A 24,495-nucleotide genomic window follows, 5' to 3' on the forward strand; every position below is an offset into this window, starting at 1 on the left:
ATAATTAAGGAAATCAAGAAAGCACTTTAGCCTTTTTGACTGTATCTGGCCAAATACACACAGAAGCAATAAATTCTAAAAGTACCCTAGGATCAATCGAACAAATATGCCAAAATGATTATAAAAATCATAAATGATGCTTTTAGCAAAAACAAAAAGGACAAGAAGCCATAGGCAACTACAAACCCGTCAGCTTGCTAATGTGACAAAACTGATACAGTATATAAATATTATTAACAGTACTGTTGCTGAAAATATTTGAACAGGGAACATAGTTTATTTTATAGAACATGTCAACAAAATGTCCTCAATGCAATACATGCTAACTGACAGAAAAAGGCTTAACCACATAACCAAGATAAAGTATAAGAAAACACATAGTCTCATTTATGCCATTTGGCTAGATTGATGCTCTACAGGGCAGATGCTGCACATCTTAGGTTACAGCTGGACAGGAGGAAACTGGACAGCACTATATTTGGGACACTTTGTGGTACGTTCAACAATCTCAAATTGGTCACTTCTGTGAAAGGCTATTTCAAATATCAATATTCTAATCATGTTAAAGTATGATCCTTAAAGAATCAAGATTACATGTAACCCAAGAAGAATATTGGTGTGTATAATAGGCAAGTTACCAATTGCAAATTTCAAAATGCTGTGTTAAAAGCTTTTAGAACATTTTTGGCTAGAAAAAAAAAGAAAGATCAGTTTTATAGTGAGGATAGATTTGCTAAAGATACTATCAGATATGACAACAGAAAGCTAATGTTTTTAGTACATTTTTGTTGTTGTTCAGTTGTTTCAGGCCCATCCATTTGGGGTTTTCTTGGCAGTGATTTTAGAGTAATTTGCTATTTTGTTCTCTTCTTCATTTTTCCAGATGAAAGAGACTGAGTGAGGCAAATAGGGTTAAATGACTTGCCTTGGGTCACAATGATAGTGTCTGAGGCCAAATTTAAACTCAAGTCTTCCTGGCTCCTGGATGGGCACTTTATCCACTATACCACTTTGCCCTTCAACAGTCACTAAAGGGGGTTTAATATAAAGATATAGAGTAATATATGGCATGTGATTAGGGTAGGGAAGTTGCAAGAAGAGAATACCCACAGTCAAAAACACAAACCCCAAATTCTTCAACATAGACAATATTAGATCCTGGTTGAAAGATGTGTAGAGTGATGATAAGGGTAGAACACATAACCCAAAGTAGAAATAATTCTAAGGGATCTGCACACTGAGGCAAAAACAAATCTTTTGATTCTTTCAGGTCCATTGAGGAAATTGGCAACCCAGAAATTACAAAAGTGACCAAGAGCACAGATATAGCTATGTGCATTTTCCCAATCATAAGAACTTGGTGGAGGCCCAGATACTTTGGAAAAAGACATGAGGAAATAATGACTAGGGAGTGGCACAATTGACCTGGGAAATCTTGCTGTTTTAATAGGCCAAGATCTGATATCAAAGGTATCCTAATTCCCTCAAGTGACCAACACTGGCTAAGAGGACCCTGGAGCTCATTCTACTTCATGCCCTAACTGTACTCTAGAACCTTGGCCCAAAATGATAAAGGAACCATATAAATAACACAGTGACACCACAATGATAAGGTTTGTTCAATTGGGAGTATATTGGAAGCCAGTCTTATAAAGTATCTCTGAAGCAAGTGTTAGCAGTTTCTAGGGATTACTGAATTCTTTAGCCTGCAGCATATTTAGTCACAGTCCCACAATTTGGAGCCCAGTACAGTTTTACCTATCCATTTAAATTTTTTGCTCTCTTCACTTAAACTATTAAATAATACATCTAGATCATAAACTTAAGTTAAGGATTCAAAATTTATTCCACTGTGCTCTTTCCACTCAATATGAGTCTCCTACCTTCCAGTTTCCAGAATGTGAAATCTTTCCATAGATTTAAATCCCAAAGATCCTGGTTCCTTCAGCTTTTCGCATCCAAGGGCTGGTACATCCTAAGGAAGAAAGCTTAATTTTGCTTGTTCACTTATAGGTTTTGCCTAGTTTGTATTGAACTAGTCAATCGATTAGTCAAATAATATTTTGAATCATTTTAATATAAATAAAATGCAAATCATGAGCAACAAAATTAACACAACTCTGAAGAATTTACTTGAATTCTACTTTTCATGTCTTTTAAATTAATTTTTTTTAATTACAGAGATGTAGTGCATTTGCAGGTTATTAAATTATGATTCATACCACAATAAAACCTAGGAAAGGCTTAATTAGGATAAAAAAATCCCAAATTTATTTTAAATTTCAAAGTAAAACAAAGGACTGATTTAAATTACAATATTCTTCAGAGAATTAATTCCTATTCTTCAGAGAAAGGCAAGTAATTTTTGCTAAAGATACTTAACATAAGACAATCTAAATATCTACAAAATTCACAAGATGTTTTACATAGTTGACAAAACAGCAGCTTTAGATGTCTTATAATTTGACTTTGCCTCTTTATTTTAAAAAAAAGTTTTAAGTGAATTCTAAACAGTTTATGATGTGGCCTTGCAAATTAAATTAGAAATTATCAATTATTTTTTACTTTAATGCAAATCATAAATCCCTTTTCCCAGAACATTCACAATAAAATAAGGAATCAGGGTAGTTAAACTCAGGTATACCTCTATACTCTTTGTTTGGCAGTAGTATTCACCAGTTCCTATACTTTATAACCATAAAAAAAAAAATACCCATTCAATTACTGGAGGATAAAACTAGGTCTATGACTACATCACAGTATTTGTCTATTTAAGCAAGCAGGGAGAAATTATCAGATATGTTTGTGTCTTGCACTCAAAAAATGTTCCAGAATCAATTTAAGTAAAATTTAAAATTCCATTTAACATGCTTCCCAAGAAATGTTCATAGACCTGAAAACAGATTACTTTTAAGAGAAAAAAACAAACATAAATTTTGTAGCTATAACAAATATTTTCAATTCTTCTTGGCTCTGAACATAATCCATAATTTCTCTTTCTGTAAATAAATGAAGGGATTAACATCTACTAGTATTGTCTACTGAATGTGATCTTAAATTTTTTTTGGATTTGTATTAGCTGAAGCCACCATACATCATTTTGTTTACCTCTACCAAACTACCTAGCTTCCATATAACCCAACTTTATTTCTATTGCTTCTAAATTTCTAAATAAGGAAAAGCAGAGAATATACTTATTATTTTACAATAAAAAGCTCACTTAAAAAAACCATGTATGCCAAGACATAAATGAAAAATATGTATTAAAAAGATGAGAATATAAGAATTTCTATACTTGGCAGTATATGTGCACAATTCCCACAAACTATGATTCAGTTTAAGAAACAAGCAATTTTTAAAAATGTTTCTATTTTTGAAAAAAGCTTCATTTCCTGAACACTGAGATTTTTAGAAAGATTTAAAATTTGGCACTAATCATAAAATAATTTAGACACTGGCTTTTCCACAGATTTGTATCTTTTCCTGAGCTCAGTAACTCAAGTTGTATGACTGATGGGATGAATATTGCTACATCAAAAAAAGCCCCACTGATTTCCTAACATAACTCCCTTTTCCATTTCAGTTACATCAAGATGGTATGTAGGATAGGTGCTAAGTTCAGAACTATTTAGTTAAGACAAACAGACCATCTGATGAACTAAAAATGACTTCTCTTATTTAGAAGATTGCCTTTGAGAGATATGCCTAGTAGGTAGATACACTGTACTTATAAAGGCTAAAATAAAGATAGAAATTATGACATTGAAATCATAAAAATGAATTTTAATATTAGCACTTGGTGCCACTCTACCTACATAAACCTCAAATAATTGCAAAAAACCATTGCCTGACCGGCAGACAAAACAGAACATCACTAAAATATAACAATATTGATATACAACTCATATATTTTGTATCCACCAGTACAATCTATCAACCAGAAGGAACATTCAACAACTATAATACACAAAAAGGCACATAGCAATTAATCAAGAAAAGATCAGATTTAAAAGGACACTATCAAAGAGCATATACACAAAATATAACTTCTACTAAAAGTAACATTCAATAATTTGGTGGCAAGAAAGAACAAGCTTATAAATAGTATATACTCAGTAGTATAATTGTGTAGTTTTTTTGTCAATTCTGTGAAAACCAAGGTTGCTTATACTCTAGCTCTTTATCAATTTATAAATGCCAGGTTACTATAAATCATCACTATTAAATATCCACATCATAGTGATATTAAGAAGCTTTCTCAGATTGATAAAAAATATACCAATTTTATGATTTGTCAATGTTTTGGTTTAAACTTGTGACTTCAGAAGAAATTCCCCATGGGGACTGTGAAGAACTTCCAGTGAAAAAACTCCCTCTACCAATGTAGATCCACAACTGTTCTGCAAACTATAGTCTTAAGTTGTCTAGGACAGTGAGAGGTAACTGATATGTTCAAGGTCACATGCCAGTATGGGTCAGAGGCAGAATTTGAACTAAAGTCTTCCTATCATTTCTGATTCTCTATCTACTAAGAAAGAAAGCAATGAAGAATGCATTGATTTAAAAAATCACTCAGGCTTATTCTAAAAAAATCTACCTTTTAATTCAGAATTAAACATCTCAATAACTTCTAAGAAAAGATCTTTTAATTTACTGGTTACCAACCTTGCTAAATTTTTTTAGCTTAAAGACAACCCACAAATTTAATCCCTAATTTTATTCTATAAAATTGCTTCAATTGAAATTTTAAAATAATTGCAAAAGGAAATATTTTCCATCAGTGGAATATAGAACAGCATTTGATAGTGTCCATTTAAAAGATGACTTTTAATTACTTGAATTAAACTCTAATCATTCTTACTTGATATATTTTACAGAGTATGTTCGCTTGTGTGTGTATATCCCTAAAGTATCTTCTGCTCTTATTTTCATAGAATACATACATATAAACAGACACACTTCATAATAATGCTCACTACTGATACTGAATATTTAAAAAAGTAAACTAGGACTTCAACTGTGCTTCTTTGGACAAGTCCTTACTCAAACAATGTAGAACTTAAATTATCTCCATCCTATTTAATATCTATTAGGATCTTTGGTGTTTTAAAGATAGAATCAACTAGGCTGACAATTTTTTCCATTTGATAAAAGTTAATTTATGGTGCTAATTAAGTGCTAATTTTCCTTAGATGAATAAATGAATTTAAAGGCTAAGTTGTGTTCCTGGAATGCACATTTCAGTTGTATAAGTAAAAAATTTTGACATGGTTACACTAACAATGTTATATTTAATTTATTGTTTTTCTAAAGACTCTCCAAATATCTGAAACAATAGTACAGCTGACAAATGCAAGCTTCACTGCATTTCTTCTGTGCCATGAAATCATCTTAAAGCACCTTTCTGTTCAGTTTGCCCAAATTTGTAAGGCTTTCAATAATTTTTGGATTCCTTAGAACTCTGGGGAATAAGAGGCAACAAAAGAGATAATGTCTTTAAATGGTACAGTGAAAAGAGAACCAATCAGAGAAGGCATCACAATACATGGTTTCTTGTTCTGCCACTAGACAAAAGCTTTCACTTATCTGTGTCCATTTTCTTAAGAGAAAAAAAAAAGGCAGCATGTATAATTGTCCTAACTATATTATAGAGCTTTGTGATAATTAAGTGAGATAATGTATTAAGATTATTAAGCGAGACAAATGTAAATAACTATTAATTGTAAAGTACTGTACAAATAAAAGATAATTTCACAAAATTCTGGAGATGTACTTCAATTTGCACCATGTATGCACTGCAAAACAAGTTTTATATAAATAAAATTACTGTAAACCAAAAATTTTGTAAAGCATTTAGGAAAGTCACTAAAGAAGAACCCTGTTGCAAAAATTTTGTAAAGCAAAAAAAAAAAGTCTTTTGTTACATAAAATTTAAAAATCACCTAAAACCTTAAATGTTTACAAATTAAGGAGAGATCTATAGATGTAATTTGTTTCTGTGGCATTAACAGTTTTAGTTAAAATAAAAAATATCTGTTATTGTGACTTTATAATTTAACTTTGAAGACTGAAAGTACTTCAATTATCCAATTCTCAATGCAAATTTGTTCCCATTGTTAAAAATAAGGTTTTAAAAAATGGGATGAATAAAAATGATCTAATTTAATTATTACCAAACCCTGATGAAAGAAAATTTGGGAGTAGGGGGTAAGAAAGGGAAGGGCAGTGTTTTGGTTTTCTGTTTTCTCTATTGTTTTAGCATAATCTTCATAGGTAGGCACATCTATTTATGAACATCCTGGTAAAATACCTCAATTTTTCAAGTATTTCACTAAAGAAATGTCGTTGGCCCTTCTAGTGTGAGGAAACCTTTAAAATTCCATTTTATTTATGACGTATGCAAGATCTGGCATGTTTACTAGCAAGTCATTACTATAAGACTGATGAGAAAAATTTTTTCAGTACTAAAATTTTTTCAAGTAGTCTCAAACACTTAAATTTATATATAAATACTATACCAATTAAAAATCTCTCAACCTCTTGCTGGTGACCCATATTGTTTGTTCTCACTACATAACCAGTTCATCATTCCTTCTGGGGATTCATCTAGTTCCTCTTATGAAATCCTTTATGCCACTTTCCTTCAAAAATTCTTCACTAATAACGGATGCAGCCTCCTCTTACCTATACACTTACACATTTTACCTATTCATTAAAGAAATTTCCCCAAGACAACATTTTGTTAACCTAATTGAAGTTTCTATACCTACTTGAAAGTAATAGAACTGTATTACTTTAAAAATATTCTGTAATTCAAGCTTCACCAACTTATCTTGGCTCCCTACTCCATCAATTATTTTGAAACAGTAAAGTATTTTAAGTAAAGATGGTACTACAACTGGTATTTCCTCACTCCTTATTTCTCAATAAGATAATAGTAATGGATACTAGGCATAAAGGAATTAAAATGAAAAAAACTTTAAAAAATGTGAATTATGACGTACAAGTGATATTTTTCTTTGCCTTTAATGAGGTGAAAACAACATTCAGTAGACTTGACCATAAATTTTAGGGTTTATCTTAGTTCTTTTTCTATTGATTAAACATGAAAAATCTTATTAATCTACTTATCAGAGCCTCAATTATCCAAGATTAGTAGAATGACAGGATAACATGAAGAGATCTTAGAGATCATCTAGCTAACCTCAAACCTCTCCCGAACTCCACCCACCTACCTAAACACAGTTTTGCAGATCAGGAAACTAAGGGTCAGAGCTGCCCATACATTATTCTTTCAACAGAAGTCATAAAGCTAGTACTGAAGTACTGAGTAGTAGAGCCAGAATTAGAACTCAGGCTCTAACTGCCAAACTGTTGTTCTTTCCATTATAACATCATGCTCCTCCAAAGGTGTCTTATCTACTCCTAATAAGGGAAATTTTTTTTGTTATCCAAACCTTTAAGAAATGAAGATAAAAGTCAGAAATAAAGTAGAGGCATTAAGTGCTAAAATCTAAAAAATAAATTTAATTATAAAAGAAAAATTCTAGACATAGAATGTTTTTTCTTTCTATATTTTTTCATCTTGGATAACTGAGGTATGTTTCTATTGTCACACGTTACCTTGCTACCTGACCATACAGTGTCAGTCTACTTTTTACTTTCAGCCTGTCAAAAAAGACCAATGGGAAACGCTGGCTAGAAATAATAAAACTATGAAAGCCAAAAGAAGCTTTTAAGCATTTTTTAAGGAAACTTAGGTGCATGATACTAATAAGAAAAACATGCATTTGGGGCAAGATCATGTTAATTTCAAGCTGGAACAAAAACAGCTGATAGCTTCCAGTACATTCATTTGTTTTTTTTTAAAGGCTTGTATTAAAATTAATTTTTTCACTTGGGGGCTAGAGGAGGGAAATGAAGAGGAAAGTAAGGATGAGATGAAAATGAAAAACAATCATAACCAAAAATATATCTAAAAATTCCTTTAAGTGAATATCTAAAAAACTATATCTAAGAAACTATTAAAAATTAAGATCTCAAAAGATTTTAAAATATTTAAAAATTATAAGATATACACTTTAAATATAATGCATCAAAATATGTCCACATAATGTTTCTTTGATCTTAAACTATACACAGAATTTTGGAGGTCAGAGAAAATGCAAACTATAGTAGCCCTATTAATTTAATAGCTATCAGCTACTGCTTGCAATCAGCATATAGCCACTAAAATTTTGTGGAATGTTAGGCCTGATCATGAGTGACGTTCATTATTAGCAATATTTTGCACAGCTGTAGTGTTATCAAGACCTAGTAACGTTCCAAGGTAAGACTGATCTCTAGGGTCAAGCATTTGTTCAGGACGAACTGGATGAACTATGTTTGTAGGCTGAGGAGTGAGAGTATATTTTTCCAGAAATGCTAAATCTGTTGTTCGTGGATAATCTGTTGGCTGTGGCTGTGTAGAAAGGATGCCCTGGGAGGGTGGTGGAAGTGCAGTGGTATGGCGCACCAGATCATTCTGAGTATCTGGCATCTGGACTGGAACCAATGTTACTGGAACACAGACTTCATTAGGAACATTTGGTAACATTGTTTTAGATTCTGATTGATATTTGGGCTGGTCCATGTACTGTTTAGTTTCTGTTTGGTAACCTTTCCCATCAGGAGGGTACTCCATTGGTAAGGATACAAGTTTCTCCTCAGAAGAAGTTAGTGGTTCATCTGGAGATTTTATTCCATGCACATGGTCAATGTGGTATTTCAACTTGTCCTTCCGTTTAAATGTGGCATTACAATGCTGACAGTTGAAGGGTCGAGCATCAGAATGAATAACCATGTGTTTTGTTAAAGTTTTCTTAATTCTGAAAGACTGATTGCAAATTTGACATTTGTAGGGCTTTTCACCTATGAAAAAAGAAAAAAGTAGCATTAAGTGAAAAAACCAAATTTGTAAAATGTATACCAAATGATTCTGTACTGTCTTTAGTAAATCTTGCTTTCAAGTTTTTTTTACGACATAGCTAACTGTCAATACAATTTGATAAGCTTTCTTGCATACTTTTATTTCCCCTTCCAACTGGCATGTCACCAAGAGGTACTTTCAACAATAACATTTAAATAGCATTGTCCTAAACCAAAAGAACACAAGAAACAGAGAAGTAGCTTAGGCTGCTTCTTTTGACCTAAATAATTTATCTCTAGACTCAGTCGACCAATTACAGAACAGGAATGGAATCTCCATATGTTTTGTTCACCTAATTTATTTATAATTTTCCTCTTTATATTTAAGTCATTTACTCATTCTGAATTTATCTTGGTTGTGGTGAGATGTTGATCTAAACCTAATCTCTGCAACTGTTTTCCAATTTTCCCAGCAATTTTTGTCAATTAGTGGGTTCTTGTCCCCAAAGCTGGGATCTTTGGGTTTATCAAACACAGTCTTGCTGAGGTCATTTACTCCAAGGCTATTCCATTGATCCACTCTTCTATCTCTCAGCCAGTACCATTTTGTTTTTATGATCACCACTTTCTATTATACTTTAAGATCTGGTACTGCTAGGTCTCTACCCTTCACATTTTTTTAATTAGTTCCCTTGATATTCTTTTCTTCCAAATGACCTTTGTTATAATTTTTCCTAATTCTTATAAAAGTTTTTAGGTATGGCACTGAATAAGTTGTTTTGGTAGGATTGTCATTTTTTTTTATTATCTCACCCTACCCACGAACAATTAATGTTTCTCTAATTGTTTAGATCTAGTTTTATTTGTGTGAAAAATGTTTTGTAGTTGTGTTAAAATAATTCCTGAATTTGTTATGGGAGATATATTCCCAAATATTTTATATTAATTAGAGTGATTTTAAATGAAGTTTCTCTTTCTAACTCTGCTGCTGGTTTTTACTGGAAATAAATAGAAATGCTGATGATTTATGTGGATTTATTTTATATCCTGCAACTTTGCTAAATTTATTAGTTATTTCCACTAGCTTTCGAGTTGATTTTCTCAGGTTCTCTAAGTATACCATCATATTATCTGCAAAGAATGATAATTTGGTTTCTTCATTGCCAATTTTAATTCCTTCAATTTTTCTTCTCTAATGGCTAAAGCTAGAGTTTCTAGTACAATATTAAATAATAATGGTGATAATGGGCATCCTTGCTTCACTCCTGATCTTATGCGGAAAGCTCCTAACTTATCACCATTGCAGATGGTACTTGCTGATGTTTTTAAACAAATACTGCTTATTATTTTGAGGAAAGATCCTTTTATTCCTATACTTTTTAGTATTTTTAATAGGAATGAGTATTGTATTTTGTTGAAGGCTTTTTCTGCATCTATTGAGATAATCATGTGATTTCTGCCAGTTTGGTTTTTTAAAACAAAACTTTATTGGTAATAGTTTTCAAATGTTTACAACAAAGCACATGGTTAAAGAGGAAATCAATTCTGTGGAACAAATTTCTTCAAATCACATAGGTAAAACTCCCAAGTACCCTCCACCTCCACCCCTACCCCTGGCCTATGAACTCCTTCAGGGATTGGGGGAAATTGAGAGAGGGGCAAAAAAGAGAAAAGGGTGAGAGAAGTGGGCTGCTCTCCACCCCAGCAACTTCGCGCGCGCGCGCGTGTGTGTGTGTGTGTGTGTGTGTGTGTGTGTGTGTGTGTGTGTGTGTGTGTGTGTGTGTGTGTGAGATGATGATAATAATTCAGATGCATCAACAAGGGTGCCTCTAGGGATAGGGGATTATGGGAAGGCTATCACAAACCAGGCTGCCTGGGTAGGATGAGAATTTTTTTTTCCAGTGCCCTAACACCTCAGGTGGGCAAAAAATGGGGAGCAGGGAAGATGTCTGGGTTAGGGGAGCTAATCATGAGGAAGAGAGACCACTGGGAGTAGGGGAGAGGGAATGTTGAAAGAGGCTAGGGCTCTTTCAAAGTTGGCAGGATACCCCTAAAAGGGGAATCTCACAATTGTTCCCACAACTCCCTGGTTGAGATCAGCAGCAAGAAATCCCCATCCCCAGGCCACAGACCCAGCTCAAAACCATCAACTAAGATCCCAGAGGTTAAAAGCTCCAGAGCCTTTGACCTAGGCAGATCCAGACACATTAAAATGTATTTGGGACAGGTAGGGAAGGTGGAAAGTAGTTAGAAAGTATAACTTAAATAACATTTTAAATTTTCTTTTATGTCAGTTAGGTGGATGGTTTTCCTATGTTGAACCAGATTTGCATTCCTGGTATAAATCCCACCTGGTTATAATGAATAATTCTTGTGATAATTTGCTAGTATTTTATTAAAGATTTTTGTATCTATGTTCATTAAGGAGATTGATCTGTACTTTTCTTTCTCTGTTTTTGGTCTTTCTGGTTTGGGAATCAGTATCATATTTGTGTCATTAAATGAATTTGGTAAGACTTTCTTTGCTTATTTTGTTTTTTTTGGGATTAGCTGTTCTTTAAAATATTTTATAGCATTCATGTGTGAATCCATCAGGCCCTAGGGATTTTTTCTTGGGGAGTTCCTTGATGGCTTATTCAATTTCTTTTTCTGAGATGAAGTTATTTAAATATTCTATAACCTCTTTTGTTAATTTAGGCATTTTATATTTTTGCAAATATTTGTCCATTTCACCTAGATTATTAAATTTATTGCCATATAACTGGGCACAGTAGCTCTTAATAATTATCTTAATTTCCTCTACATTAGAGGTGAGATCACAGTTTTCATTTTTGATACTATTAATATGATTCTCTCCTTTTTTAAAAAAAAATTAGATCTACCAGTACTTTATCTATTTTATTTGGTTTTTCAAAGTACAAACTCCTGATCTTATTTATTAATTCAATAGTTCTTTTACTTTGAATTTGATTAATTTCTCCTTTAATTTTTAGGATTTCCAATTTTGTTTTTATCTGGGGATTCTCCATTTGTTTTGGAATTAGGTTCTTTCATTGTTTCATTATTTTATTTAAAATGATGTGTTTCTCAATGATTGGACACATCCCTAATTAGATAAAAATAAGAAAAATTGTTTTCAAAACAAAAGGTATTTTTTTCTTGTTTTCTATGTGGGATTAATTATGGAAAACTGTTCAAAATGAAGACATTTCCAAAAAAAAGGAAGTTTCATAGCACAGTAAGAAAGTCACCAGTGTCAGTGGTGTCAAACTCAAAAAGGAAAAGAATTCTCTGGGGTAGCATAATGAGACTTAGAAAACTACATATTAACATTATCTATGTCTCATATTTTTATTTAGTTAAATATTTCCCAATTACATTTTTATCTGGTCAAGCACCATACTGTTCTGACTCAGATAAAAGTGTTCAACTTTATAAATATAAAATTAGATATATTGATCTATTTTATGTCCCACACCAAGGATGTCAAACTCAAATAGAAAGGCAGTGACTAAAGCATACATCAAGTATCTCTGTGGTCTGCTTATTAACTAAGAAAACCATTTATAATCATTATCTATATTTTACTTTATTCTTATTTATTTTGTTAAATATTTCCCAATTATGTTTTAATCTGGTTCAGGCCACTCTCAACAATGTTGCAGACACTACAAGGGTAGGTGTTTGATACCTCTGCCCTATACAGATTCAAATGAATTATGTTTCAAGAACTGGTATTCATTTCTATCTTAACGTTATTTATAAGTCTATTTTATCTACCCTGAAGGGACATAAAAATAGCTTCTTACTACTCTATAGGTAATAATACTCTGTAATTTTATATTACACAATATTAACATTAAGGATTAAGCACTTTTGTTCTACAGTTTCTTATCTCCAGCATTTAGTACAGCATTTTGCACATAATAAGCTAATAATACATGCTTTATATGCTCTCTCATGTGAATTCTCTCCAAGTTATTTATATCTCTCAAGCCAAAGTCCACAAATGGACAAAGTATTCTCTACCTTGGTTTGGCTAGTGCTGAGAATAATACCATCACAGTTATAACATTATTAATAGTTCTATTTCAGCATGGTAATATTAGATCTTTAAAAAAGGCTATGTTTATTAACTTAGTATTACTTTTCTTCTATAATCATTCCCTTATCTCTTTCTTTTTTTTTTTTTTAAAGAAAACCCACTGTTTTTCACCTTATGCAAGGTTGTTGTTCAGTTGTTTCAGTCATGTTCAATTCTTTGTGACTCCATTAAGGGGTTTTCTTGGCAGAGATAATGGAGTGGTTTATTCTTTCTCCAGCTCATTTTTAAATGAGGAAAGTGAGGCAAATGGGGTTAAGTGACTCACCTAGGGTCATATTACTAGTGTCTGACGCCTGATTTGAACTCAAGCTTTTCTGACCCCAGACCTGACACTCTTATCCATTGTGCCACCTGCCTGCCCAGAGCAATGGAATAACTAAGTACAAATCATAGATAAAAGAAAGTAAAATTATATTTTATGAGTTGTTTAAAATTTAGCAAATGCCACATATAAAAACAAAGATAAACTAAGGATTGCAGCATAACCAAATCCAATATTATTTCCGGAAATGGTATCACTCTCAAGTTCATAAGGAATAGAAAAAATAGAAAGTGGATTTTTGAAAACTGAAATTGTCATTCTCCTAGATACTTGCAAAAGGCATGATTGGTCAACAATGTTAACAAAGTACACAACAAAGCACCCTCTAAAGAAACTATCAGCAAAACCACTAGACCTGCTTTGCCTTGCTACTTAAAAAGCAGTATAAGAAAAGTAGTAAATGTTTGCTAAAGCAAAGGCTAGAGATGAATGTCTTCGAAATTGGCTTTAAAAATCACGAAAAATTCTTTGAAAAAATAGCTGCAAATGAAAAAAAAAGTAATAACTGACAAAGAAATACACATTAGGTGGAGAGAAAACAACCAATTTTCTCTTTGCAAATCCTTTTTATATTACCACTGTAAAAAAACTGAAGATCTGAGTTAATGAAATTAATGTAAAAAATAAAATCTTGACTGGCGTGCAAATTATAACTGAGAAAAGCATGTTTTGTAGGATCAGGTTTCATTCTTAATTAACCACTAAAATACATATAACCTACCCATTAAGTTTTACCTGAATGTGTCCTAAAATGCATTTCCAGACTTGATTTGCCTTTAAAAATTTTCTTACAAACATCACACTGGTGAAATGTTGCTTTATATCTAAGTAGAAAAAAATTATATTATCATTTTTTCCAATTAGGGCTTAAAAATTCAAATTAATAATATAATAATCTAGACAATATTCTTTCAAATATTCACATTATTAAAAAAAGAAAGAAAACCTAGAGGACAGAGGAAGGAAAATCCCCTTAGGTTCAGACTTTCCTTTTCTAGGTAGATGGTATTACAAAATGACTATTATAGAACAGTCATAAAAACTTTTAAATTCAGAATCTATGTACAAGACACTGCTACTAGATTGAAGGAAGATACAAAGATGATGAAAAAAATATTTATTCCTCTCCAGTTCTGATACTTTCAAAGTCATGTACCTACAATGAATTAAGTATTAACTGTTAACATCTATTTTATTTAACACACTCCACCAATTTGTCCTACCTTTCCTATCTGCTTCTCTCTCATGACATACCATGCCCCATACCAAATAAGGGAAAAGGGTTGTGTTTCACAGAAGAGGATGGCACCTGAACTGAGCCCCAGAGAGAAGGATTCTGAGAAAGAGATATGAAGAAGTGAATTCTAATCATGACAAAGAGTTTATTAAAGAAGAAATGTGGAGTTCATAGAATAGTAGGCAGTCTAATTTGACTTAAACACACAGAATATGTAATAGGAAGTAAAATGAGATAAGTATCTAAAGAGAAGCTGAAGTCTGATTTGGGAAAGCTTTCAACACCAGGCTGATGAATGTATATCTTAGATTTTAGAGCATGGAAATTACATGATCAGAATTGTACCTTAGGAAAATTATTTGACAATTGTGAGGTACAGATTGGAAAGTGATCAGGGTAGCCCTAAGTGCAGAGAGAAGGGAAAGGATGAAAAAGTTATTATAAATATAAAAAGGAGGGGTTTTGGAACTGACTGAACCTAAGATGCAAGAATGACTCTGAGGTTAAGAACTTGGGTGGCACAAGGATCAGGTAGTGCATTCAACTGAAATGGTTTAATAGTTTAAGTTGAATAATGGTGTAATTCCATTTTGGACTTGCTGAGTTTAACATGATGGTCAGAAAACGAAACTCTACAAACAACATATGTATATCTAGATGCATACCAGTTAAATGTGCTTATAAAATTTCTTTAGAGCCTCCTGACAATCCCAAAAGGTAGGTGTTATAGATATATTATTTCTTTTTGAAAGATGAGAAAACTGAGGTTTAGAAAAATCAAGTAACTCACTATGTGACTGTGGACAAGTATCAGAGGTAGGATATAAACCCAGGCCTTCTGAATGAAAAATTCAACACTTGTATTGTACCATAGGATGTTGAGGTGGTGATGTCTATTAGGCATTTGGTGATCATTGGATTTAGAATTCAAAAGAAAAGTTTGAATAGAAAGATGTGGTAACTACAGAGGCATGACCTAATAGTAGACAATATAACCAAAGACTTAAAATCTAACAGGGTGGTTGAAACAGGCAAATAACTATAATATTCAAATGATTAATACATAGGAAAGGTTGGAGTAGCATGAAAGATATGAAGGGATGGATCACTTTTAGGTGAAGGATCGAGAAAGTAGGGCAGACATCATGAAGAAGGTGTCATTTAATCTAAGTTTTTAAGAAAGAATAAAATTTCAACTAGATAATTAGTCACTAAATAACCAAAATTAATAACTAACCTATGAAAAGCTGAAGATTTTTACTTACTTTTGCCACACTTTCTCACCAAGGTGAACACTTTTATAATGAACAGTGAGATGATCCCTTCGGCCAAAACATTTTCCACATTCTTCACATTGATGAGCTTTTTCACCTTGAAATAAGGAGCCAGACAAAAATCATAATTAGAATACAATAAACATTCTAATTCACTCAGAAATATTTAAAAATCACAATGTTAATGAGAAAGATACCAGGAACTAAATAAAGCATCAGAATTTCATCCACCTTTTATTTTGGGATATACTCCCTTCTACTCCTCACCCAAACTTCTTTCTTCAAAGAATTTATGCTTATTTTCCTGGTTATGAGTCTTCTCCCAACTTGGAGAAGAAGGTGCAGCCTCTTGTTGGAGACTTCAAATATCACCTTTTAAAGTAATGGAGCAAGATAACTGAGATTACTTCAAAACTCAGTTTTCCCCACCATGGATATTTTTCGAGTTATCAAGAACTACAAAATGTAAATTAAATGCTATAAGAAAAAACTATATTATTTAAAATGGGGACCTGAACATTTTCAGATCTTTGTATTCTAATTTTAAAATGATTTTTCACCCTTGGGGATTTCTTACATTCCCAATGAGCCAAAATACAAAGTAAACTCTAGATATTTTTGCCTTCCCATTATTTTAAGGCATAATGATTTTCAAAACTCATGCCTGACCCAAATGCACAAGATACCATTAAGAATTTAGAAACTGAATCCTAGGGCTGCCACTATAAATGCATGAAGAAATCACCAGTTCCTTAGCATCTCTGATAAGTGGTGATAACAACAATAGCAACCTACCTCATAGAAATGTTCTGAGGAATAACTATTGATTATAGCATATTTGACATTTACATTATGTTTATAATAATAATAATCACCTGTTCTACTGTGCTCATAGTTGGCTCTCTCCCATTACTGTGCGCACAGAGTTGGCTCTCTTAGCACTTCCTGAACATCAATCTGAGAGGAAAATACGAGAGAAATCCCCAGAGTTTGAAAATTATAAATACAGTGTGAAGATCTGAAATTGATCAGGGTTACTACAAAAGAACCCTTTTACAGAGAGGGTTTCAACACTTGCCATGACATGAAAATCTCGAATACCTTACCCTCCTCCCCATTTCTCTAGAAATCAATTATCCCTTCAACATAACAAAAGTGTAAAATAGACTCTTGCCCTTTCCACCTAAAGTATCACAAATTCCAGGTATTTCACTAAGTATGAAGAATATGAAATAGCATAAGAATGTAGATTTTTTTCTAAATACAAAATATCATTTCAAATAGATGGTCTATATTCAAAACATCTTCAATATGAGTTAAATAATGAAAAGTAGTCAATACAAATACATAATCACAATATAATTTCCCTTCTATTTGCCTTATAAAGTGTTAAAAAATTATTATTACAAGATACTGCCTACCTGAATGTATTTTTTTATGTTTTGTAAGATGATCATGACGAATAAATGTTTTTCCACATTCATCACATTCATATCTCTTATCATCATGATGGACTCGCAAATGAAGTCTAAATATAAAGATGAATATTAAGAGGAATTTATACTGGTGTGAGAGTAAAAATATACACATATATATAAATATAACATAGTAATATAAAGGCTTCCTTTAAATATATACATGTATTATCAGCTTTGTATTAATGATTCATGGTATTCTCCCCACTACCCACACAACTGAATACAAAGTTACTATTTATTTCCCTACATGTTTCATCCAATATTTTAACACTTTTCCCCTCCCACCAAGCTTTTTAAAATGGCTATTCCTTACTATGAGATCTGGGGATTGTGAGAAGTATGTGAAGATGGAAATAACTCTCCCTTCACCTACTTTTAAATTTTATCATTGGAAGTGTATACAGCTTACTTAATGATTAAGTGGGGAGGTCTGCAACCCATGTGCTAAAGTGGGTGACAACTCAGAAACAACTGACTCTCCTCTGGGCAATTCTAAGCAAAGTTATAGACTGCATTTGGTCCCCATAAAGTGGAGGAAGGCACAGGAAGTGATGAAAATAAGGGTGTTTAAAAGTGGCTGCAACTTCCTGTGAGTCAGTAGTTGAGATTTTTTTTGAGGCTACAAAGGCTGGTGGAGGATCATCTACTTCACCGTGGACCTGGGACTCTAGCATTTGGTAAGACTGCTCTAGGACCTTCTCTCCTTGGACTTTGGATTGGTGAGTGGAAAAAGCTGAACTTCCTTTCCTGACTTCTAGAGAGATTAACACCAGATAGGCCTCCCTCTCAGAGGAGGCCGCATGGGTGAAATTCTTGCTTAATTTACCTCTGGGCCTGTCCAGTTGGGGCTTATGGAGCCCTGCCGAAGTAGAGCCAGGGACTGGAGCAAATATTCAGAGTGATAAGCCAGACTTCTCACTCTGCCCTCTTTCACATTTCTCTTTCCCTCCATTTTGTAAATAAAGCTGCTGAAAAGTCATTTTTGACTTGAGCTATAATTTTGGTGACCACATTCTCTTATATTTTAGTCAAATCATTATTTTAACTCTTACAAGTAGAAGGATTGAATAATGAAAGAATAAGCTTAGGGCTCAGAATCAGTAAATATAAGAGGTTTTTTAGTTTAATACAAGCCAAACAGTAAAGTTAAAAAATTCTGGGGTTAACATTTCTTTTGATAATATAGGAAATTATCATTCCTTTTCCTTTTAAAACTAGTAGTTAAACACATCATAATAGTAACTAATAACATACTAGAATTTTTTACTAGTATTTACACTTTAAAAAAAAGATTGATTTTTTAAATGGATATTTTATGTTTCTTCTGTCATCATACTAGTCCATGTATTCCTGTCTCTCCCCAAGTATTTATTGTTATGAAAACTCTGCCCCACCCCCTTACAAATCATATGGCTTATTTTAGAAAATCTGAAAAAATCATCTCCAAGTTACAAACAAGGGTCATTTATGGAAGGAAAAAACAAAACACTAATTCCTATTAGATAAATAGCTATTATATATATATATATTTGCTACTCAGAGCATAAAAACAATTGAGTAAATGGATGAACAGACCATATCATTTTTATTAACCTTAAAACCTTAAAATGGATGAAATTCATAGATAATATATAAGAAACAATTTAAAAATTCTGGTTTAAAATTCTTAAAACAGTATTAGTAAAGCAAAGATTATGTGTTCATTTTCATCATCTTCTACCTGTTTATCACCATCTCTCTACTCCCCTCAAAATCTCTCATAGAAATAAACTGTAAATATAGTAAGTGATTAGCCTCATAAAAAAGGCAGATGGATTATGACTATGCATGGCACAATTTTATGAAATTAAGAGAATGGAGGATATTTCCTAGAATGTACATTATCTATAAAACAACCAGAATCAGAGAAAAACAAAGTGGAAACTCCTACATAGATCTAATGAGTTCATTGTACATAAAAATAGCTTTATTAACTATGTATACACACACATAGGTATATGTATATGTGGGTATTCTCTCTCTCTCTCTGCACATATACATTAAGTATAATTTACCAAGAAAAGCACTGAGAGCACAGTAGGCTCTTACTGATGTGAAAATATCTCACAAATTATATTTATCTAAGGATAGTTATAATATCAACAGTTATACAAGTAAGAAACAGAAGGCCAATGCGCCTTTGTAAATCTGTGTAGATACCTAGGACAGTTATATCCTATACAGTGCTCAAGAAAAGGTTTTTGTTGCAATTAGTACTAAAACAATAAAAAGATATATAATGTACACATATGTATACACACACACACTATACAGACTGGTGACAATTTCACTTTATTATTTATACATGAATAGTTGGCTTTACCTTACCTATATGAGCTCCCATGGCGAAAACTCTGTCCACAAATACTACAGAGATGAGGTTTTTCACCACTATGAATCCTCAGATGTTCTTTTAAGGTAGTTCTGTATTAAAAAATAATGCATCATCATTTAATACTATTTAATCCTGTTGTTTAAATAAATCTTTGCTTTATAAATTAAAGCTCAAGGAAACAGTATCTTGGTATAAACAGTTTAGGACCTCAATGGTATTAAGAGAAAGCTGAAGAATTAAAACTAGTAACCAATTATTCTCTCATATTACTTATTACAAATGTTAACATTCATAACATATGTAAGCAATTTTATATTCATAAAGATATATTAAAGTAAAATTAAATGAGACAGGCAATAAAATGAATAATCAATTCTACTTCTGTCTATTATTGGAAATATTAGTTTTGTTATTACCAATGTGTGCTTTGTGCACCCAACTGAGGTAACTACCATAAGACCTGGGAGGTTACAGTTGAAGATGTACCAACAAATGGAAACATCTGTTCAGGTCTTACTGAGCTCCTTAAATAATTTCATTCAGCACCTTAATGATTTTGGCAATTTGACAAGACAGAATGGACTCTAAATATGCAAAGATAGAAAGACTTAGATAGTTCTAACAACAGATTTTAAGCCAGTCTTCTTAAGGCCATTTATTTAGAGTGTAAACACACACACACACACACACACACACACTATATATATATATATATATGTATGTTTTAAACCCTCCTTTTTAGTAGAATTGGAAATAGTATGAAATAAATACTTGGAAAAGCACTTTGGAAAAGTAGGTGATAGACCAAGGAAAGACAAAAATGTTTTCTTAAGGAAAATGGATTATGGATGATAAAACTTAACTATGGTCTGTCTATATGTGGTCTATGTATCACTGTGAAGACCCAGTAGTAGGTAGCTGTCATCTATTCTTTATATTAAAAAAGGATTAAGATAATGATGAGAGGGAAAGTACTACTCCAGGTTTAATTCAGAAGCTATCAGATGGTAACTAGGTTACTCAACAATTCTAGATTAGCCCAAACTGTATTTTTATATATTGCAATCTTTTTTCCTTAAGATTTCTACAAATGTTACTGGGGTATAGGAATATGTCGATAAATGTTTAACAGTGAAAATGCATGATACACACACTTTTTGTGTATCATGCATTAATCTGCATTAATAATAATTGTTCCATCACTTTCTTTAGATAATCAACAAAACAGTAAATCAAGTTCACACTGAAAACGTAATGATCAGCATTCCAAATCCATTATGAGCTCACTCTAGCACACCTTGGTATCTATGGGGAAAATTTTCTTCAGATGGTAAAGGAAGTCAGGAAGTATGGGGGAATTTGCTAGTTTGAACTTCTTTCCAAGCCAGAAATGTCTTCAATATCAATTCATGTTAAATTTTTTGGTTTTTTTGCAAACTTGAGCCTAAAACTGCAGAGTATATTTCAGTACTATTTTTTTTCTTCCCCACAATTAAGTAAGCATTTAATAAATATTTTGGCCAGGAGCAATAAAATTATCACCAGTTATGAATAGTCACTAAATGATGAATTTTTTCCAGTCAAAGTAACTCATGAAGACCCTGATGGAGTCCAAATTAACACCAACAAAATAACAGATGCTTAAAGTACTAAACAATTAGTGTCAATTAAAAATTGCTTTGTAATTATGTGGTTAAGAACTTTATGAATAAAGTATAAAAGTCAATAATGAGCAAGAAAAAACAAGGGAGTCAAATAATGCTATTATCCTGTTTTCTTTCCACAGACATAGAAAATATAAGTAATCTATACTTAAAAAGTAATAGAGATATAATGTAGAGGTATAATGATTCAGGAGGGGTGAGGGGAAGGAGTTATTGAGAAAAAAAAACAATTAAGAAGAACCAAGATAATTGGTCCTTTCTGAAATTATAGCGTGAATTTCCAAAATTACAGTGTACTGATTTGTTTGTTTCAGTATATAAAGACAGTATATTATTTAATAAAAGGCAATTAGGTGGCTCAGTGGATGGACCTAGAGACAGAAAAACCTAAGTTCAAATCCAACTTCAAACATTTATTATGTGACCCTGGGCAAATCATTTAACCTTTTTTTGACTTAATCCACTAGAGAAGAAAATGGTAAACCACTCCAATATCTTAGCCAAGAAAATTTCATTGACAATATGGTTCACAAGGTCATGAAAAGTTGGACACAACTGCACAATTAAATAACAATAAAAATATTCCTTAATGCAATCAGTAGCACTACCTAACCATTCTTTATCCTTAACAATGTTATAAAAAAAGGTTTTCCTAAACCCGTAAGCAGCAAAGAACCAATCACAGAATCTCAGAGTTTTAAGTGACCCCAAATGTTACCTAGTCCAACCTGTATTTGAATAGGAGAGTCTTCCATAACAGGTCTGATACCAAAAACTCTATTTGCCTCAGTTTCTTCATCTGTAAAATGGGGATAATAACAGCCCCTATCTAGCAGGGTGGTTACAAGAATCAAATAAGATATTTGTAAGAAGTGTTTTGTAGAGTAACTGGTACACAGTAGGTACTACATAAATGTTATTATTATTACTGCCACATAATTACAGTCTTTATCTTTTATAGTCACAGTCAACAAACTTTGTCTTTTCATCAGTCAGAGCTTTTTCCATTCCATCAAAAAAAAAGTTTGAAACTATGTGCAAACAGGGCTAAACCCAATTGAAGCTAAGAAAAGTCAAACTAAATCATGGTGCAGGAGTTAAGCAATTCAGTTTAGACCAGTGTCATTCTTCATCACAATAAGTATTCAATAAATAAATATTTCCTCTATATGTCATTTAATCACAGAAATTTTAGGAATTCTAAACTACGTAGGTGATTAAGGCCATGTGTTTCTAGGAAGCTACTTTATCTTGTTGCTCTGTTACTAATGAGGTAGGGGCTTCTCTTAGATAGAACACAGTCTGTAGGTAAATTGAAAATACATTAGGATTGTAAATTTTTGGAAAACTTTTGGAAAAGTATTACTTAAACCATATTGTTATGTTATCACTCTTATTTCTATCTCATATCCAGTATGTCTGAAAAGCAGTGTTATGAATTGAAGAAAAAACTGCCAGCAGATGGTGCTGTTAAAAAAGGCATAGTAACATTTGAATGGAAACAACAAAAATGTAACTCACTTCGCATCACATGGAAGTTGCAAATCAAATCCTATTATTGAGGTAGAATAATTACTTTCTCTGATTTTCTTTCCTCACCTGTTAAATAAAGAATAGACTAGATAATCTCTAAATTCCCTTCCAACTCTAAAGCCTGGGATACAATACTTTATCACTGACTTGTAGGATAAATTCAGAGATTTATTTTTATTACTTTTACTTTAGATTGTATGACTAATAATAGTAGGGAAGGCACCATGGAACACTTGAAAGAACACTGACTCTGGAATTAAAAGGACTTGGGTTCAAATCCCACCCCTGACACTACCTGTGACCTTGAACAAGTCTCTTAAATTTCTGTAGGCCTCAGTTTCCTCATCTGTCAAATAAAGGGGTTGGACTAGATGACTTCTGAGGTACCTTTCCAGTAGTTGTAGTCCTAATAACAAATAAAAATTCTTCTATCAAAACAAAGTGTTTTCAGTATAATATGCATACATACTTATGAGCTAATCACAGAATTTCAGTTCTAAGGGATCTCCAAAACCTACTCCAATATATACCTCAAATAAGAATCCCTTTCTACAACATATCCATGGTGATTATTCAACTGTAGCTTTAAGACAGTGAAAAAGAACAGTACATGGCATAACGAGAATGCTTAATAAATGCTTTTTTCATTCATTAAGGGGCAATCTACTACCTCCTAACACTAGAAATCCTATTTTTGCACAGCTTTATTTGTATGCTTTTTTCCTTACATCAACTCTAAATTAGCCTTTGCAATTTCCACATGCTGCTGTTGGCAATGCCTTCTGTGATAAAAAAGAAAGTTTAAAGTTTATCTTTCAGCTGATTATTCTGTCCAACATTAAGACAGAATATCAGCTGGAAGAGAAACTTAAAACTAGCTATCATATATCCCATAAGTTTGCTTTCCTCCAGGCTGAACAATACCAGTTCCTTCAGCCAGTGCTCTCACTTGATCTAACCTTCTACAAATGTTTTCCAATTTATCATTATCTGTCATTAAAAAAAATCATCAACTATATTTTTCTGATTAGCCTTTCAATTTGGAGTGAGGTCTCTAGATGATACCTCACCTTTCTCTTACTGATTTTCCACAGATGAAACAAGTCCATTTTCTCTTTCCACCATGAGTACATTCTATGTGTCGTTTCAGATTTCCAGTGTCATTAAACTGGCGACCACAGATATCACATGGAAATGGACCTAAACAAAGAGAGTAAAGTTTATTTATACAAGTTAAATGAAAACATACAAAAATAGATTAATCTTTTTATGGGGAAAGGGAGAGGTAGAACAGAGGAGAGAATAGAAAACACAAAAGGCTCTACAGCTAATATTGACATATAAAGGAAATTAATATTTTCAAAGAATTGCAATGTAATGCCCTATTCTAGCTTTAAGAAAATAAAAAATATTTTCTAAAGTAAATTTCTCTCTCTCCCATGTCACTTTCTTCATGTTACCTGGAGGCCAAATACCAGGGAGTAAATTAAGATAGATGAGCCACCACCAAGGGAAGTTAAGGGCCACAAGACAGGAAGCAATAAAGTCAAGAATCTCATGATAGAGTAGAGCAATTTCCTAGGCAAATTGAGAGACTGTGA

At 32.5% G+C, this 24,495-nt stretch overlaps 1 protein-coding gene across 1 annotated transcript in view; it reads right to left on the bottom strand.

The window, feature by feature from the left end:
- Window positions 1-2,248: 2,248 nt before the first annotated feature.
- Window positions 2,249-24,495, bottom strand: part of ZBTB41 (zinc finger and BTB domain containing 41) — a 65,759-nt gene continuing 43,512 nt past the window's right edge. Inside the window, exons 6-11 of the mRNA XM_001367611.4 lie at window positions 23,965-24,094; window positions 19,691-19,786; window positions 17,267-17,373; window positions 15,837-15,942; window positions 14,070-14,158; window positions 2,249-8,910 (exon numbers count right to left, since the gene is read on the bottom strand). Of these exons, the coding sequence (XP_001367648.1) occupies window positions 8,258-8,910; window positions 14,070-14,158; window positions 15,837-15,942; window positions 17,267-17,373; window positions 19,691-19,786; window positions 23,965-24,094 (1,181 nt within the window). The 3' untranslated portion in view covers window positions 2,249-8,257. The remainder of the gene's footprint in view (window positions 8,911-14,069; window positions 14,159-15,836; window positions 15,943-17,266; window positions 17,374-19,690; window positions 19,787-23,964; window positions 24,095-24,495) is intronic.

Source organism: Monodelphis domestica, chromosome 2 (assembly GCF_027887165.1).
Source record: "Monodelphis domestica isolate mMonDom1 chromosome 2, mMonDom1.pri, whole genome shotgun sequence".
NCBI lineage: Eukaryota > Metazoa > Chordata > Mammalia > Didelphimorphia > Didelphidae > Monodelphis > Monodelphis domestica.